Source organism: Scardinius erythrophthalmus (genome assembly GCF_964197995.2).
Source record: "Scardinius erythrophthalmus genome assembly, chromosome: 1".
In the NCBI taxonomy this organism is placed as follows: Eukaryota; Metazoa; Chordata; class Actinopteri; order Cypriniformes; family Leuciscidae; genus Scardinius; species Scardinius erythrophthalmus.
Window position 1 is genome coordinate 56,220,686 of NC_138221.1, and position 20,573 is coordinate 56,241,258.

Sequence of the window (20,573 nt, forward strand, 5' to 3'; positions counted from 1 at the left end):
GTGATCTACATAACACTTAAAAACGGTTTAAAACAGAACAGTTTGAAGAATTGAGGAGAGAGAGAGAACTAAATGAATTAAGCACATGTTGTTATACACACTGTTCATTATAACTAATATGCAACGAGTTATGAAACATGGAGTTGGCAATATACATTTGGTTGATTAATATAAAACTATTAAAATGTAAATAATATAAAGTATATAAAGGTTATTTCACAAGTAGAGAAAGATAAATGTTAAAAACATTTTTTAAATCTTTCTCTACATAAGAAATGACTCCTGTTAAGAGTTAATGATGTTACTGATGAAGCAAATCAGTGCAGACATGGAAAAATATGAACTACATAGGTGAGTCATCACAACAAGCAAGAAAGGTTGACATGGATCACGCTAAATCTCGAACCTTCGGGGAATTACCCGTTTAAAAAAAAAATGCAGCACAGAGGAGAGTTTGCTGGCAAAAAGAGAACGTGACATGGCTCGTAATAAAACCAGAATCAACATTGGCTTGATTTTTCGGAGATGGCGAGAACTGACGGATTTGAAATGTTGTAAAAGTGACACAGAGAAGGGGTTTTTATTACTTTCAGGTGAGTGAGGTATTTTATTGAACATAAATTGCCATATGTAGCTCTCTTCATTGTAAAGCATTACCTGTTGTAAAGGGTCATTTCACTATAGTTGTTTCAGCTGTGCTCAGATTTATTTTCAATTAAGTACCGGGTCTATTAATGGGTAAAGCTACAGTAACGTCTTCAGCTAGTCAGCTTGAGATCCTTTTCGTCTAAACTGGTTATATAATGTTTTATGATCAATAGGATAACCATATTCATCTGCTCAGTCATGCAGAGCCGAAGCACAACCAAAACAATGTTCTTCTGCAAAATGCATGCAGTTTTGCTTTAACCACTAGAGGGCCAAACGTTACATAAGGGGGGTTTTGCACCGGGTCGTTCTAGGAACTAGCGTGGTTCTCCGAGAACTAATGGTTCCCTTAGGAACATTTTCCTGGTTGCATTTACACTGCCAGTAGAAACTCTGAAGTGACATAAGCCACGCTTGATTTTGTAACTTTCAATTTGACGGTGCTGAGAACACCAAAGCCTGAGCACACAGCGCTCGCATTCTCCGTGTTCATTAATTTACAATCTGTCTAACAGCCCTGTCTAATACGTTATTAGATAGAACTGTTATACAAAGAAAGTAGACAGTATATGAAAAGGTATTAGCGTATGCCGTGTGGTTGATGTCCAGTGTTGCTAGCGGAGCAGAAATACATGATCATGTTTAGCTTGGTCCCCTCAAAGTTGCATTGGATTTTCTCCTTATCGTAAAGGTTGAGAAGCCCATCCATCACTGTTTTCCATGTTCGTAGAGTTAGTTTGTGGAGTAAATATATATATATAATATATATATATATATATATATATATATATATATATATATATATATATATATATATATATATATATATATAGGCTATAATCTGTGTATTTTTATGGCTTTTTAAAAAAAATGGCGGGTGCTGGTGTTTTGCGTGCGTTCAGCTAATCCACGAACACTAATGTCACGAATAGCTCCTATAGTGATGGCTGAGACCCTACTCTGAAGTAAGAGCTAAATTAGGTCCACCAAAAGGAGTTCCTTGAACTAAAATCCTAGTAGTTCCTAGTTTTTGCGATGCGAACACGCCAAAAAACAAACGTGTACTTCCTCCAATAGTTCTAGGAACTATGAAAAGGTTCCTCCGATGCGAAAGCCCCTATTGTGTACTTTTAGAGATGTACTGCTCAAAAACAGTATTTAGACACCCAATTTGTGTAGCTATTCTCACATGTGCCAGAAATTGACTGCACTATTTCATGGCAACTATCATAGCTGGGTTCATTACCAAATCAATTTCCTTTAAGCACCACTGCTTAAAAATAAATAAATAAATAAATATAAAGAGCAAAGACAACTAGTCATCCGTCCAGACCCATCCCTACTATATGTCAGGGTAAAGTCACAGTCATACTCTGCTGAGGCAGGAAGTTTTACACAATGTACAGAATGGCCGTTAAGCAATACAAAGCAAAACAGCAACTATAAAATTCTGAGATAGGCAGTTTGAGAATCTTTAGTCCAGTAGACTCCATTCTTGGAAACTCTTTGGCCACGTTCCCCTGAAGAAAGACATGTATAACATCCTTCTTTGTGTGCCACAGGTAGAGAAAGAACAGTGTCACGGTCTGCCACCCACTCAGGGATTATAGTGAGGCAAGGTGTTATGTGAAGGCATAATATGCCTCTTAATCTTCCCTTTTTCCTTTTCTAAAGCTTATGCCATGAGGCTGCACTAATGTGTCCAACATCAATCCCGCTAGCCACAGGGGAATACAACTGACCACTGCTCTCAAATACTCTCATGCAGACCACGTACCGTTTTGAGTCAAAGTCAAGACACACCAAAAGGAAGAAAAACAAATGCATCTGTGCTACAGTAGCTGTAGGGTCATAATTCACACTGTCTGCAAAAGGCAGGTTTCAAAAGTAAAGTTAGCATGATGATTTAGGAATATATATAAAAACACTATAAAGACATGTTAGAAGGACACATGGGCACTTCGATACAGTTCAATAATCTGGAATATTTCCTAGAAACATGACGCCCTAGAAGACATCCAAAAACTGCCATGAATGCATTTCTGAAGATTTCAGATATAATAACAGGTGAAACTGTTAAATCTCCTCATTTTCCTCACATCATGGCGCCTGTAATAGATTTGCGCTACATCTCAGCAGCAGTCTCCTTAATAGGACAGGAGACAGATTTGGCATATTCAGCACTGATCTAAAACGCAAGGCCAGATAAGTGAACATGGACTCTGGTTAGACCCTGACTAGCTTGCTTTGATATGGAAGAAATTTACAGAGTGCCAGTGAGGAATTGTTAATTAAAAAGGCAATTAAAATGCAATCATAGCGATAAACTAACATCAGTTAAGTGTTCCTGGACAGGGCCAAGTATAAACTCAAACTGAAAACAAATTTAGTGCCAAGACGGTGGATTTATGTAAATGTCACTCATTTGCATGCAAATGTGACCTGACATTTTTGTAATCATGTTAAAACACCGAAGCACCAATGCGCATTTAATTTTGCTAACGTGGTAAATTTGATGGCATAACCTCAAAGGGTGAAAAAAAAAGTCTGGGTGATATTTCAACTCCAAATTAAAAAAAATAAATGAAATAAAACTCAAACAACTTAAGAAATGTTAACGTGCAAAAAAAAAAAGAATGCTTTTTTTAGCACCATTAAGATGTTTTAGCATTTTTAAATTATCATGTCTCACTCTCATGACAAATATGCACATTTCCCCCCAAGATTCTCATTACTGTAAAGCAGAAAAGTTCCCACTCATTATTCTCTTTGAATAATGAAAATAATAAAGTCCCATACACTTTTTTAAAATTATTATTAATATCAGAAAAAACTAAATTCAGTACAAATCAATGCAACTATACAATAAAATTTGAAATAATATTTTTTATAATTGTTATTTAAATGTATTATTTAACCAATTATTATTAATTATATGGTAACACTTTACAATAAGGTCTGATTTGTTAACATTAGTTGATGCAATAACTAACATGAACTAACAATGAACTAGCAATACATTTGTTAAGAATTTATTCATCTTTGTTAATGTTAGTTAATAAAAATCCAGAAGTTAATTGTTTGTTCATGATAATTCACAGTGCATTACCTAATGTTAACAAATACAACCTTTGATTTTAATAACGTATTAGTAAATTTTGAAGTTAAGATTAATAAAGGCTGTAAAGTATTGCTAATTCTTAGCTCATGATAACTTAAGTAGTTAACTAATGTTAACTAATGAAACCTTACTGGAAAGTGTTACCAATTACATTTTTTTTTTTTTTTTTACAGTAATGAGAATTGGCAAGTGCTGGATTCAGTGGCCGAGGAAGACAACATCCTGTGGCACAGATTCACCTGGTCTGATAAAGCTCATAAAGTTGGTGGCTTAGACAGTCGTCCCCTTTGGACATTCTTCAGACTCAAAATTGGGCAATTTTCCTTCCTCACAACAATAGAGACAGTTTGAGGTGAAAGTGAGAGGAAGAGAACAGCCCCAGTGACACTAGGTTCATAAGCCGGTTGGATTAATCTTTCATATATATAAAAAAAAAAAAGATGATTTATTTAAGGGCATGTCCAGAAGAAAAATTAATGCTGACCTTCTAGTCGAAAGATTCAGAGTTTGGGGATGGAAGATGTAGGTTGTGTCTTCTAGCTTCCTAAATTATCTATTAAACTAAACTCAATTACAGCCGATACACAACATACATAAAGACACGACATGTGACCTCATCTTACACCTCAACAAGGGATGACAAACCGAGCATGAAGGGGAATAAAAATCCTAATCTCTAAAGCCCTATTCAGATGGGTTTAGTTTTACAAGAGTAGATTGAGTAATGTAATTTTACCACAGGACGTCCGTAATAATAATAATGGCCAATTCGCACGGGATAAGATATCTCAGTAAAACTAGCAGAAGTGGGAGGGGTAACTTGATTTACACACCGTCATCATGTGCGTATTATGTTACTTCCTGGTATTTTTTTATATATATATATAAAAAACTATTAAATTCGGTCGAATTATGTATTAATTAAATTCAGATTGGATTATGTGGGTAATAGGCACTTACCTAACGCTAAAAGAAGTTTCGTGCCTCTAACTTTCGTGCTTTAGATCTTCTTTCTGATCTGAATGGTGAGTGGAAAACACTTGCCACAGACTCGTCCCAGCATCTAGAACGCAACTGAATGCTTTTTCAAGCACCTCCATACTTAATAAACTGCGGAAAACTACTTTTAAACAGGAAATTATGGAATATTTACGTACATATTTACAGCGGGTCTATTCGCACGGGATTAGTATTACCTGAGGTAATTTTTCCGGACCTTTTTACAGAAGGTAAAAGTCGCCGTAATCGTTACTGACATTGTCCGTAATGATTACTGAGATGGTACATTTCGACGGGACTAAAATCACTGAGAAGCTCTAGTAATAATTACTTTACCCCAACCTCTCCATGTTAAACTAATCCCGTCCAAATAGGGCTTAAGGAAAGCAAATATTGGCACATATTCTAAAATCAGCATCATTTCCTGTGGTTAACATGCAATAAGAGGCTTATCCAAGTGAGATTTAAAAAAAAGCTGAAACAATGCTTTTTATTGGCAGTTGGGAGAGCCACTTCCCTCATTTCTAGAGATGAAGGAGGGTGGAGCAGAGAGAAATGAATAAGCACATCAATCACTGTTGCGAAGCTAAAGCCGAGGAGGAAATCACATTGGCGTCTTGTGCTGTAGCTCTATGTGAATTTCAAGGGCACGCAAGAGCCTCCTGATACACGGCTGGGGTGAGGAGTCCACAGAGATTACGCAGAAGTATTAAGTGTCTCGTTTGTCTTTCTTACCTCCAGCCAGTGTGAGTCCAGCACCCTGCCGAGACATAAGTGCTGCCAACGTAGAGCGTATGTTTGACTGTGTAACGGGTGCTGCTGCACTCACCAGAAACACTCTGTAGGCGTCTTTGCGTCTTACAGGGCCCCAGCATGACTCGGTATCGTTGTATTTCACACTCCCAGCACTGCACGAGTGATTCCCACTGTGAGAAGGCAAACAATTACACTTCTGACATCTGCGAATCGATATCAGGAGTTTATAAAGTACTAATATATATATATATATATATATATATATATATATATATATATATATATATATATATATATATATATATATATATATAAACTCAATTGTTTTTATTATAAACCAAGCAAAAATATGCAATTTGGTGTAGTTGCTGATATTTATATGGCCAAAAAGTAAGATGAACTCAGTGAGATCTTTACAACAGTATAGCAGACTACTTACATAAAGTGTTTAAAAATATCAGTCGTCACTATTTCTCCCAAAAATATGTCAATATTAAAATTATTAGTTTTATGATGAAAGGTCAGTAGTTTTTATTGTGGGTGGCAAAATATATAATGCAATGCAATACAATGATGATTGAGAGATAATATAACAGACACATAACCGTTGCTTAAAAGCCTGATGTATCATATTTGATTATCAATTGATCATTTTCTAGAAAAATCATGTTAAAATGTGATTATCAAGTAAACCCAAGTTGCTTTAGTCCAGTAAATGCTCATCTAGAAATATTACTATTACAATATAAAAAGGCATTCAGTAAAAATTTCACAGCAAATATAGTCATGTACCACGACCTAAACGATCTAAATGTTTGTAGAATTATATTAAAAGGCATTTTTACTCGCTAAAAAAGTCAATCAGACGAAAGAAGGCATGTATATGCATATGCATTAGGGGTGTAACGATACCCTCATGTCACGAATCGATACATATCACGATATGATATTATTGTAATACTCCAAGACATATTGTAAAAGGTAACAAAAAATTAACTGTTGATTTAAATGCTAAAAGTGGTATTACATTGGGGGTGGAAATGAATAGGCTTGGACTTGGTGCTGGTAAGCCAATGCACAGGACAATGGTGACACCAGAATAAAAATATTCATGATTCTGAAAATACAGAATTATTCTAGATGAATATGCTTTCACTCTGTCACTGGCTAGATATATTTAAAATAATGTAGGCCACTTTTTACTGGTAACATAAGACATTTGGCATTATCAGGACCCACAAATATTCCCCCATTGCATTATTATACATTATATATAGTAGTTTAATGTAGTACTGACACTAAAACTCTGTAAACTTGAATTTTTTCCTCACAGGGACGATATGTGTTGTTGCATTTATGTATTGCGATGTATTGTGACACGTTATATTGTTACACCCCTAATATGCATGCATATCAAATATGACACAGTAGTAGGCTTTATAGGGTTTAGGCCCGCTCACATCAATACAAATGTTTGGCATGGACCAATTTTCACATGCATTTCTTATTGGTTTTAAACATTATCTTCTATGTGAAAAAGTCTGCCATAAGAAATTAGTTGTGTTTTTATGACTGGGCAGTCTCTTATTGATCTGCAACCAATATGAAATAAATCATCATTCAAAAAGTAAAGCTGATGTTTCATTAAAGAAGATCAAGATGAGAGATTTTGAACTCACCATGCGACCTCCATCAGTGATACAGGTACAGCAGCAGCATAAATGGCCAGGTCTCCGTACAGGTACACGATTAGGCAGATGTAGAACATGTTGACGCCAACTGCAGAGAGAAACAATCCCATTCTGAAGATTCATGGCTTTACATAAAACATCACTTAAAATACAAACATGTGGAGAGGTTCACAGAACATGAAGACAGGCAGCATCATTCCCTAGAAGATTCATCTGATGTTCCTCCCCAAACACTATAGCCGCTAAACGCATAGAGCTGTATAAATCATCCTAATTAAAGCAAGCAAGCACTTCATTATGAAATCCCCCCTGCTCTTCTCTTCATTAACCCCACACTCCTCTTCACCTGTTCTTCCATCCATCCATCACTCAGCCCCTGCCTGTTGGAGATGAGATGGAGAGCATTCAGGAGGAAACACAGACCGGCTTCACCACAACACGCATTCATCATTCACAGACGCTCCTACGAGGATCTCAAACGGTCCAGCCAACCAATCAGCTCATTAATTACCCTGAAAGTTGACTAGAGATGGCAGACTATTTAAACTAGATTTAAATAAAGAAAATTTTACGAGCTTAATTGAGCCGTCTTTCCCTCCACATTAAAAAAAGCAGCAAATGTTGCTGTCAGTTCCAGTTCATTATATGAAGATGAGTGAAGAAAACATGGGAAATTATGAATGCAAAATCAGTTGCAGTGCTCATCATTATACAATTTTTATTTTTTTTGAAAGGAGAAAGAGTCTGTTACTTTAAATATAGAAATATTGATGTTTCATAAAAAGGTCATTTTTACACCATTTCATCGAATTTAAACCCAACCTTCTTGCTTTACTAGGCGACAATATCACTCTTTGAAGAGAAATATCAGCTTATTTTTGTATATGCCTTTAAATGTAATAAAAAAGAGATGCACTGATAATTCAAATGTGACCCTGGACAAAACCAGTCACATGGGTAAAAATTTTTTTTTAAATTGATCATCATAAAGCTTTCCATTGATGTATGGTTTGTTATGATAGGACAATATTTGGCCCAAAAAAAAAATCGAAACATTGAGAAAATTGCCTTTAAAGTTGTCCATTGATGTTCGCGATTGTGCTGCATTCACTCACAAAAACAAAATGTTTTATATATTTACGGTAGGAAATGTATAAAATATGTTCATGGAACATGATCTTTACTTAATAGCCTAATGATTTTTGGCATAAAAGAAAAAAATCGATAATTTTGATCCATACAATGTATTGTTGGCTATTGCCACAATTGATATAGTTGTGGCTGATAACCAATGAATGGCATATATATATATAAAAAAAAAAAAAAAGTAATCTAAAAGTAACAATTAGAGGAAACGAGCATGCACAGATATGATAAACATGGCTCAGTTTCTTCCTTCAACTCAATTCTATAGGATTTTGATCCAGTTTTATCATTCATTCCCCCAGTTTCACAGTCAAGGCTTAAGTCTAGTCCAGACTAAAATGCATATTTGAGCGGTTTTAATGGAAATTTAATGGATTATTTCTTAAAATATATCAGTGGCATTGTTTTGTCTCAAGGTGTTTTTTTTTCTAAGGCACGTTTATAAAAATGACTTAAATGTCCTAATTAAACTAAGGTCTAATCCTGACTTAATATTTGCCCTTGCCTAAATCTTAAAATTTAAGTAATTTTTGAAAAGTAATAGCAAGCCTCTCCTCAAAGAGCAAAAACATGCATGTAAGGCTACAGTTCAAGATGAGCTACACACCAAAGTCTAATAGTTATGGTTAAAAACAAAATCAATCATGAGCTAATCTATCTCCTCTGTGGCATTATTCGAAGCAGTCTTCTAATCAACCTGTCAGTGGGAAGGTTACAGCCACTGTGAGCAAGCCAGATAAACCAGCGGCCATTAAGAAACCGGTCCAATGATGAAATGACAGAAGCCAGGCTTCCTGTTGATAATTTCAGACCAGAGCGGATTCACATTCTGCTTTAACTTACAAAAGCAATTGAACCCAAAGAATCGCTGTGTGTATTTTCAGGAAAAACAACCTCCCACCTACCTCGACAATTCTAAAGTACAAACATTAAAGCCTTTAACTACAGTTCAATATAAAAGCCTGCAGTTTCTTTCCGCTGAATGGCAGCTCATGGATTGATCACCCCCATTACAATGGCTGCGTTTAGCAATTGCACTTGGATTAAAAAGACAGCATGTCCTAAAACAACAGTATTATATTTAAAGCTACAGTCAATACTAAAGTCACACTAACTAAACTAATCTCCTTCACAGTGAGTTGCGCTTCCATTTAATACATTTACGGTCAGAGTCTGCTCAGATAGTCATTCGTTTCTCCCAAGTGCACATCCAAAGTGGCCACTTCACTCCATTCTACACCGGGAAAGGTCAAAGCACAGCAAGCTATTTTAACACATCACGCTTAATAGAATAATAAAAAGTCGACAGGGCGAGCGTGTGACGTCTGTGCCGAGAAAACACAAAGCTCTGAAGCTACAAGTGCGTGCTTGTGTTCACCAAACGAGAGTGCGTGCAGCGCATAAGAGGCAGTGCTGGTTTGTTTGAGGGTGTAACAAGTGCGTCACCTAGTGTATAACACTTGCCATCACATGCTGTGGATGTATGGAACCAGGGTCAGAAATTAACGTTCCCATTAACGGGCAATGTATATATTTTTCCTTTTAATTTTTTCCTTTTCTAAAGGGCAATTTTAGTTGTAACTGTATTAAAGGTATATTAAAGGTGCTGTTTTTTATGTCAAATACTTATATTTAACTAAATTACTTTTATCAAAAGACTATAGACTATTACCAATAAAATTCTCGACATCAACAGAAGTCACATTTACACTGTAAAGGTGGAAACTACATCTGACAATTACATAGACTGTTTAATATAAAGGTGGCATACATGTATTTAGACTGAATTCTAAATACATATATAATAAATGCTTAAATGTACATTTACATGATTTACATTTACAACTGCATTATGTTGCATAGTGTAAATCACTTACATAAAGTATATAAAAATCAGGAAATCATTACAGGGCAGAACTGCAATTATGACAAATCATTATTGTCAATTATTGCTATCAACATTGTAATTATGATTACTAATGTCGTTTAATAGAATACATAAAGGTTTTATGGGTGGAGAAGTGTCTCGTCATATATTCTTCTAGGCAACACAGACAAAACAAGTTAAAAAAAGCTTCTTTTTTATTACAAACATCGCATTGGTTATCTTAGCAGCATGAAGAAAGAAACGGTTCTTCAAACTGGGAATAAATTAAATACAGAAAGCGAGCAAATAATGTTCCGCCATCACTTCAGCCTAGCGCAAGGTCACACAGAGTTATGCCTTCAGAGTTATGCAGAATTCAGTCAGCAAACGCGTGCACTAACCAAGAAGCCTCTGATTAGCTATTGCATCCATACTCTTAACAGAAACCCTTGTGATTGATTATAATGCTCAACACTGCAAAAAAAACATGTGAACGCGCAATCGACAGTTTACATTCATTTTCACATTTCACTTTAACCACGATTGTCGTAATAGAACTCGTTTAATTGTGCAGGGGCATTTTTGTTAATTTCTGTGGCATTTTTGCCCCAAGGCAAGCCCAGTTAATTTCCAACCCTGCATGGAACAGCTCAGCAGGCCATTTCTGATGTCCGTCCTTTGCTTGATGGTTGGAGAAGATGCCAAAAGCAATGCTGTTGAGATATTGCAAGGCTGCTCGGGGCACTGTTGAGTCAGCCTTTGTGTAGCACTGCTCGTGAAATGATGCTTAGGAGGGCAAGAATTCTGAAAATAGGAATCAGTATAAATGACACCTCGGTTTTTAGTTCAAGGTGAACACCGCGTCTTCATATTCATCATAAGATTCTCATTACCTGGGTTCTCCATCTTTAAGCGAACTTCTCGTTTCCTTATATTAGAGTAGATAAAAGATCTACAGTGAGGTAATTACAACCAAAAGCAATTTAACTAGTTCTAATTGCACCCCATTAACAGCAAATAACCTTGTTCAATGTTACAGAACACTGAAGCAAAACTTGACCTCTGGAAACCATCTTTTAAGGCCTTGTTTAATAGTCTTATAAAGCTAAACGTCTCAGCTGAAGATTACATTGTAGTGCATAATGATGCAAGAAGTCTTACCTTTATTAAAAAACATGGAGGCCATTTGTCCCATCTCGACTCTCTCGACAATGTCAAAGTGGTCTATATTCGAAGCACGCTCTGTTACATCAGATGACAAAACCAACAATGACCTTGAGATTTTCATCTTGGGTAACATTGCAAACCATTATTGACAAAGACAAGTACAATACAAACGGCACTTACGGACAGAGAGAATGGGCCGCGTCTCGACAGGTTCCGAACGTCCCCGGATAGTGACCTCATCATCTGAATAGTCCGAGCTGGAGTCGCTGTCATTAATCTTAAAATGGTTGTAACAATAAAAGTGATTAGTTTCCTAATTCTAGGCTCTGAACAAACATGCTCACAACCAAAAACAAACCTAAAAGTATACATATGTGTGAGCTTGGTAATAGCAAGTTTGTTCACATTTGAACAACTTTTGTTTGGTGGATCATCATATTAGAATGACTTCTGAAGGATCATGTGACACTGAAGACTGGAGTAATGATGCTGAAAATTCAACTGTGCATTCACATGAATAAATTACATTTAAAATATATTCAAATAGAAAACAGTCATTTGAAATTGTAATAATATTTCACATTTGTATTGTTTTTACTGTATTTTGATCAAATAATGCAGCCTTGTAAATTATAACATTTCTTTTTTTTTTGGTGAACTGTTCCTTTAAAACAATGTTACATATGAATGTGAGGGCGTTCTAGAAGAACACGTTTGATTATTGCCTCAGTTTATTCAGGTATACAGTTGTGTGCGCAATATAACGTGATTAAAACAAAGAAGCAATGTGTCAAAAATTATCTTGACACGCTTATTCAGCATAAACAATATTTGTTGTTGCAGATCATCTATTAAAATATAAACATTCTGATTTTATAGTTGTATAGGCCATAATATAGGTTTTCTGTATTCTGTTTGTATGGGTGAAACTGTCTAGAAACATACTAACCATGGGCCTCGTTCTGAGTTTGTCAACATGTAGCGATTTTAGTACATCTGCTCTAAATGGCCCCGTTTCATTCACTGAGAAGTCAGTATGATTTAAAGTTTCATCGACTTTCTGGCTTGGGACGTGTAACATTTCCATTGATAAGTGTAATTTTCATAGGGAATAGATACTGAATAACGACACAGTGTTCAGGGTAACCAGGCTTATCATCACTAACCTCTTCCTGTTCTCTCCTCTTCCAGCGTAGCTGGGCATTGGCAGCAGCCATGGCTTCAATCACAAATGTGGTGGTCATGAAACTGAGGGAAGACAGAACAGTTTAACACACTTCATGTGTAGCAAGTTTAATAAAAAAATAATAATAATTAATTGGGAAAACAAGATGCAGAAAAAAATAGATACAGAGCTGATATCAGAAAGAAAATTCAACATAAAATAACAAATTGACCATCACGATTTTGCACATTATATTAAAGAGTTTTTATAAATAATTTTGTTTATTAAAATGTCATAACATTTCCCTGCCTGAAATAACTTATGTTATGCTGACATAAGGCTGCGTGAGTGTAAACAATAATATTACCTGAAGAAAAAAAAAGAAAAAGAAAAAAACTACTTTAAGCAGAAAGAATTTGTTTTAAAAAGTCTGATTCAGAGACTTGTCATTGGTGCATATGAATGAAAATGATTCAATATCATTCATCCCTATGTTTATTTATTCAAAAACAATGTGGAACACACACACACACACACACACACACACGCACACGTAGGGTTTTTGTGTTTTATGAGGACTTTCCATAATTTTTATACCGTTCAAACATTCTTTCCCAGGGGTGCCCAATCCCGTTTGAGGAGATTTACTTTCCCTAAAGTTCAGCTCCAACCAAGATCAAACTCAACTAAACCAGCTAATAAAGATCTGCAGGAGCACTTGATAATTACAGACAGGTGTGTTGGATCAGGGTCAGATCTGAACTGAACTGAACTGAACTGAAGTGTAGACAGCATCTCTGATTATAATGGGTTCTGTTTACTTTTGTTGTGTTGCGTCGTGCAAGCTGCTCGAGTCTGGTATAGACACGGTGTTACAGAAAACATTCTGCGTTTTTACATTTTCACAAAATAACATTTACTGTGCGTTCACACCGACGCCGGCGAGAGCGTCAAAGTGGCCGGAAGTCATTCATTTTCAATGAGAGCCGACGGCGAGCTCCGGCGAGGGCGGTGCGGTGCATCTTGGACGGTGAGAGCGGCGAGAAGAGTTGAAGTCAGGTCAACTTTATGGTAATAAGCTCTGACGCGGTTCGGAGGCAACCAATCAGAATGTAGAAGTCCTCCGCCTGAGAGGATTCCAGAGAACAATCCTGTCAATACTGGTTTAAAAAGATTCCGCCTTCGATCTTCGTCAGAGCATCAGAGCGTACCCGAATCTTTCTCCAGCGTCATTGGCAGGGGTGTGAACGTACATTTAGTATGATTTCTAAACTGTTTTCCTCATGGAGACCAAATTTTTTACGAAAATTTCAAGTTTTACTGCCCTTGTTTATTTTTTGCCCATTTTTTATATTATTTACTTTTTGGTACTTTTTTTTTTACTTAAAGCCTTTATGTATAATGCATTATAAAAGGTATGCATAAATGTACTTTATAATTCATTATATCTTTTTATAAATAATTGTAACTTAAAGGTCCCATGACATGAAATTTTCACTTTCTGACTTCTGAATGTTTTTTAACATTAATATGAGTTCCCCTAGCCTGTATATGGTCCCCAAGTTTCTAGAAATTTCAATCGGTGTAAATCGAGCTTTTGTTATCTTTCTCTGCCTTTGAGAAAATGGAAGCTCAATCGCGCTGATCTTGAATCTCCTCCTTGTGACGTCATAAGGAGGAATGTTACCTCCCCTGTCTCTGCTTTGCCCGCCCAGAGAATATTTTCCGCCCATGAGAAAATGAGCTAGGAAGTAGGAACGCACACGCGCGATTTTAGTTTGTCCACGAGCGATATCATGGCTTTTGAGCGAGCGAAGCATAACAATTGCTCAATAATTGGATGTACAAATGAACACCGAAGGGTCAATACAGAGCTGGGCTTGCTGAACGTCTGAAACTAAAGTCTGGATCACTCTCTTTGGCTCAGCTACACACCTCGGACAAGTAAGTCAACTAATGATATATAAGTGTGTTGCTTTACTGTTTATGTTTGCCTAGACTGTTACACGTAGAATGTGGCTGTCACATTAGCTATGCAGCCATGCAGTTTATGTGTGTGAATACACACACTGTAACGCGAGTGTTGTACACTTCTTTGTTATTTGGATAACCGTTTTCCTGTTGGTTATACGGCGCGCGCGATATCCGCATTTCAAGATCGCAGAGCTTGATGATGTAATTGTAATAAGATAAATTACAGATGTTACAGATCTCTCATGAAAAGGCAACAGTAGGTTAGCGTTAGCTACATGATAATAACTGTAAACTATCCGAATAAAGTACCGTATCCAGACATAATATTTTAAACTAACCATTCGGAAATGTCCTGCTGGAACCGCTGAGTTGTTGCTTCTCCATCCGGATCAGATTCTGGGTCAAACTGAAATGCTTGAACGAGTGCGTGTCTTCGTGCCATTGCTATATCCAACGTTAACATGCACGGACCGGTACCGTTGCGCAAGATGGTCAAGGCCACACCCACCCTCCACCTTGCGCCGCCTTTCTCCTCCTCATTAACATTTAAAGCTACAGACACCGAAACGGCCTGTCTGAAGGAAGCTCATTCTGGGACTGGCTTGTAGTGGCTATAATTCTGCACCGAGGCTGAATTTTTGAAAAGAGATTTCAGATACAGTACTAGGGACCAATAAGGCCTATATTAAAGCCTACAAAAAATAGCATGTCATGGGACCTTTAAGTTAAAATAAAATATAATATTTGCAGATTCCTTGTTACATCTGAAATTGGTTGTTTGTCACGTTTTAATGCATTATACTTTCTAAAGGCGTAACAGTATTATTATCATGTATTATAACTGTCATTACAATTATTCCTGAGACCATACAATGCATTATAAGATGCATTACAAGGCATAATGCATTACATATCTAAAGTATCTATATATTTTTATATATGCACACATACATTTTTAAAGGGGCCATGACATGCATTTTTTTATTTTAATGGGTTCTTGAGGTTCACTTATAAAGTTTTTTGTGCAAAAAACAAAACAAATATACATGCATAAAAACTCTCAACTCTCATTCTGACCCTCTGTCTGAAATGATCAGTTTTTAAGGGGCGGCCCCGTTAAGGCTTGACAGTGAACGGCCGCCGATGATTGGCTAACGTCATTGCATATGAAACGGTATCAATGGCCCCTTGCTATTGCATGAGAGTGTTTAGAAAACATTATCCATATAAAACCCTCATTTACAGACTAAGCATTATGAAATAATTTACAGTTTGTAATGCAGATGCTGTCAGATTCAATACGGTCGGCTGCTTTATCTTTCAACAAAAGGTTCTTTGCAAACTCTCCATTACACTGTGCCTCATTTGCAAAACAAAATGCTCAGAACAAACATAAAATTCTTCAACGCGATCTGGGACACCATTCAAATAAACCAACCACTTGGTTCTGACGCTGGGATCCTTCTGAAGTCTGTGCAGAGACGCACTCTTATATGTCGAAAGATCAAGGCAAATTTGATATCTCATGTCACGACCCCTTTAAATATATCACTCAGTCCTAATGCAAAATATGAGAAACTGTATGTCACATACATTACGTCAGTCTCATTCGGACATCTCCACTCATAACCTGCATTTAAAGACCAACTGTTGTCTGCTTTCTTTCCCCAGCTGTTTCACTGATATACAGCTCCATTCTGTTGCATCTAAACACTCATAACTCTCCCCTGGGCTCTGTCAGTGGCTCAGACAGCTGGCAGGTTGGCAGGGGTGATAAATGTGTTTTGATGGCCACAGCACCAGCGGCAGCAGTAACAGGGTTGAGAGGTCAGCTAAAGATGAGCGAGTGACAGAGAGAAATAGCATGCAAAGAAGACCAGAAGAAGACACGCTGTGCTCTCACTGAACACAGCATGAGGTAGAGACAGAATTACACTTCTCAAATTCATGCCCTAACTACACACAAATTAGAGACCCATTCTGACCCCATTTGGCAAACCACCAGAAAAGATTGGAAATCTAATACATACACCCTCCTAAACCTGATATTTGAAAAGCCCTGAATAATCAAGCGTAACAGCAATAAGAAAACAGCAACTAGTAGAACGCAAACACCAATATGAAAAAAAATAAATAAAAAATAGTATTACTTCTCAAAGTAATAAAAATAATATGGTTTATTAAAACTTTTTTTAAGGACATTCCACAATTTTTATTCAGTGTTTTAATTTGAACAGTAAAGGCCATTCCCACCAAGAACGATAACTATAAAGATAACTACAGCAATAACTGTATTAGCATCCAGACCAACACGGGTATGGTTCTATTTATTATAAGGACTTGCTGCAATTGTGTCATCTGCCGCTTTAAACGCTCGAGCTTTTTAAAGCAGGATGGATTGAGATTGGCATTGGACTGCTACTCTTTTACATTTAGAACAATTTGTACAACTATATCTTTATTGCTATGCTATCATTATAGCCAAGTTATCATCCTTGGTGCGAACAGACCTTGAACCTCTGCTGTTTAGCGCAAAAGAATTATAATAAAAGGAATAGTTCAATTTTCACTGGATTATCTTTTACATGATAAATTATTAAATATTTAAGCCATTAAAATGGAATCCAAAAAAAAGCGTATATGGAAAACAGAAATTGGAAAAATAAACTGAATTTACAAAAACAGAATAGACATAGAGCCCTACATTACCTTTTTAAGTGTCCTTGGGGCCACTGTTTTTGGTCTTTACCAATTATTCCCAAAATATGTACATTGAATACAATACTTGTACCCCAATACTGTGCATTGTAATAAATTTGATGAATCATTGACGCCACAGCAGCGTGTGTGTTTGTGTGTAGTATTTCCCAATGCTTTGGCAGTGTAAACAAGGATGCTTCATTAGGGGTGTCGAAATTAATTGTTTCTACAATGCAACGCGATTCAGACGTGGACGATTCTAATAATAGTATAATAGTAATAATAATAATAGTAATAGACCATAATCGATTATAGCCTACTGACATTTCTCTGGCATCATTCGTCGCCGGAGGCGAACCCCAAAAACAAATAATAAAAAAAATGCACCTACTATTTTAACATTTACAGTGTGTTTGTGTGTGTGTGTGTGTGTGTGTGTGTGTGTGTGTAAGCGTTATTGTAACTTAAGCACACTACTTGAAATTTTCATGCGCTTTTAGTATTTACTAGTATTTATTAGTTCTAAATGCTCCTGTCGTGTGCTGTGTTCAGACGCAAGTTTTATTTGATGTTTGCTACATTTAGGAAGTGTACTTTCTTGGAGCAGATAAAATAAAAAGGGAGTTATGTTATATATGTTTGTATTCACTGATGAAAACGTAGCCATGGCCCATGTGCAGTAACATTTAAAATTGAAAATCGAAACGTTGACGTGATAATCGCAAATGAATTGAATCGTGGGACCAGTGAAGAGTCACACCTCTATGGTTTATATACTGACTCAAAACAAACACCACACCGCACCGATACAACACAATCCAAATGTTAAAAGCAGGTATTGGCAGCCTTACCAGAGAAAAAGGGAGAAAGAAAGAGATCGTGATGGATAAAAACAAAACAAAACAAAAATAGAGGGAGAGCATACCTCATAAAAGCCAAAAATGTGATGAGGGAGACGCTGACTACCCAGCCAGCTGCTGCAAAGGCCTTGGGCATGGTCAGGGCACCAGTCCCAACAATTAGATTGAACATGTACACCAGGCCAACCTATAAAAACACAAAACAAACACGTCTATAGCGGATTCAAAGTTTTAAGAGATCACAGATAAAATTAAAATGTATAACAAGCACTTAGGTTTTACAATGCACTGAAGTTTTATCACACAAAGTTCCCATTATGCATCGTCTGTCTTTCTTGTAAAGATTACGTCTGGAATTGTTCACCATCATGCATTTTTAATAAGCTGATGTATGTGATAACTCATTTGAGCAGCACTGCATTTCCTCCCACTTGAGTGCACAAATCACATAAAACGTCTGCTGAAAAATTAGTCATGAGCTTGACATACAGTATCTACTGTCAATTCCATTAGAAAGCGATGAGTATCTCCCTTATGATTGCCTGAATTTTTTTTGTCAAATTTACAGATGTGAGCAAAACAAACTAGGTAATGGACATACTGTACTCTCAAACTGACACACAACGTACCTTACTTTAAACGTATTGATTTATTTTGGCTTATTTCAAGGGGTTTCTTTTTAAAGAGTTTGCAAATGAAAACCAAAACACATTTTGGTATTTTGTGAGCGACAAGAATACTTTTTGCATTACAAACAGATTTGCAGGCTCTTATTTAGCCTATGTCTTGAATTGTCTAAAAAAATTAAATAAAAGTAGGTCCTAAAACCCCATATAGATATAGTTTAGAGGAAAAATGTATGTGTTAAAAACTAAACATATCTTTATTGCTGTTCAATTTAACACAATTAATTTGCACAAATGTCTAGACATGTTCCCATATTGTCTGACGGGAAAATGAGTTGAAGCAAACCACAAGGCTAAATGGCAAAAACACACGAGTCTGGATCACGCACTGCTTTCTGCTGATTCAAGTCATTAGAGCATGTTTCTCCTGGCTCCTGAGCTTTCATTTCCTCTTTAAATGAGTAACACAAAGTGTGTGGTTTAAATCACATGACTCCAAATGACATAAAGGCACCTAGCAAACTCATGACAACTGTAACTTACATTATTGAAAAACAGAGAACTACATTTTAGCAATGTCTGTCATTGCTTTAATTACAGGTCATCATATATTGAACTTTTTCATGAATGCAGGTCAGAAGCCTTTCATTACAGAGCTACAGAAATAACATCACATCACATGCATGACATGATAGTTTTCAGTACTATGGTATTGTCACAAGACTTTTTCTAAGGACACAAACAGCTGAGTGTGCGGAACAGTTAAACTGACCAGTGTGATTAGGTAAAGTAGTTCAAAAATGTTAATCAATACCATCTCCATGTGCTACAACTCAGTCAGAAGTAATACTTACAAATGGTGAGTAAGGCTCCCCTGACTCTGTAATGCCCCCAGCCATCTCGAAGCAACAAACACAACCCTCAAACCTGAAATTTCACCACCCTGAGGAAAGAAAATACTGTTTTAATATTTAATACACTACAATTTTGCCAAAGGGACATAAGAAGGCTAGTGTAACATGACTAGCAACAACCGTTGTTTAGGTTTTATTTATACTCACTCAGCTGACAGGCAGGTTTTATCAGCATAGCTTTTTCAATGTCCATGTTATGCAATGTTATGTTACCACAGCAAATATGTCATAATCAGACAACTTTGTAAAAACATTATTTTGCTAACAGAAAGGCTCACCTGTCACCGTTTGAAGCAACTCTACTGATAAAGAGAAGTGATATCGTTAGGAAAGCACGAGACTGTTTTCTTGTAACGTCCTCGCTATCAGCAACGGAGCTCGTGCGTAAATACAATGTATTAACAAAGTAGAGCGCATCGTGCACACCTCCCCATTATTTTATTAGCGGTTAATAAGACAGGCTGCAGAAGTTCTTCTGTTTGAGAAATCATATCCATTAAGAGTAAACAGAACGTCAGCAGGAAACGGTTCCCGAGAGAACGTGTGGCGTAGAAATAGGAAGTGCTCGCTGATTGGCTGAATTGTGGTGACGTTTAGGTGACGTTTGCGGTAATGAAGCAAGAGATTTTAATTATATTGTGAGTAAAAAAAAAAATAAAAAAAAAAATATATTATATTGTGAGTTATTCACTCATTAAGAAAGCAATTCAAAACGTGGTTCAAAAAAAAGAAAGAAAAAAATGTAGCTATTATATATATATTTTCTTTTTTTTAATGCCTGATTAGTATGTCAACACCAGTGTATGATTTGTATTTAATACATGATGCTGATCACTGAGGTGAGTTTTTGTGACAGACATTACGTATAACTGGTTCTCGAGTAATTTTTGAATGTATAACAATCCAACATTTAGGTAATTTGCAGATTATAGTAGGTGG

General features: G+C 36.4%; 1 protein-coding gene across 1 annotated transcript in view; it reads right to left on the minus strand.

Moving 5' to 3' along the window:
- tmem104 (transmembrane protein 104) overlaps positions 1 to 20,222 on the minus strand; it is a 49,248-nt gene extending 29,026 nt beyond the window's left edge. The window contains exons 1-8 of the mRNA XM_081388447.1: positions 19,913 to 20,222; positions 19,575 to 19,663; positions 18,160 to 18,281; positions 12,562 to 12,643; positions 11,576 to 11,672; positions 11,390 to 11,470; positions 7,204 to 7,303; positions 5,598 to 5,694 (exon numbers count right to left, since the gene is read on the minus strand). Of these exons, the coding sequence (XP_081244573.1) occupies positions 5,598 to 5,694; positions 7,204 to 7,303; positions 11,390 to 11,470; positions 11,576 to 11,672; positions 12,562 to 12,643; positions 18,160 to 18,281; positions 19,575 to 19,619 (624 nt within the window). The 5' untranslated portion in view covers positions 19,620 to 19,663; positions 19,913 to 20,222. The remainder of the gene's footprint in view (positions 1 to 5,597; positions 5,695 to 7,203; positions 7,304 to 11,389; positions 11,471 to 11,575; positions 11,673 to 12,561; positions 12,644 to 18,159; positions 18,282 to 19,574; positions 19,664 to 19,912) is intronic.
- Between the last annotated feature and the right edge of the window lie 351 nt (positions 20,223 to 20,573).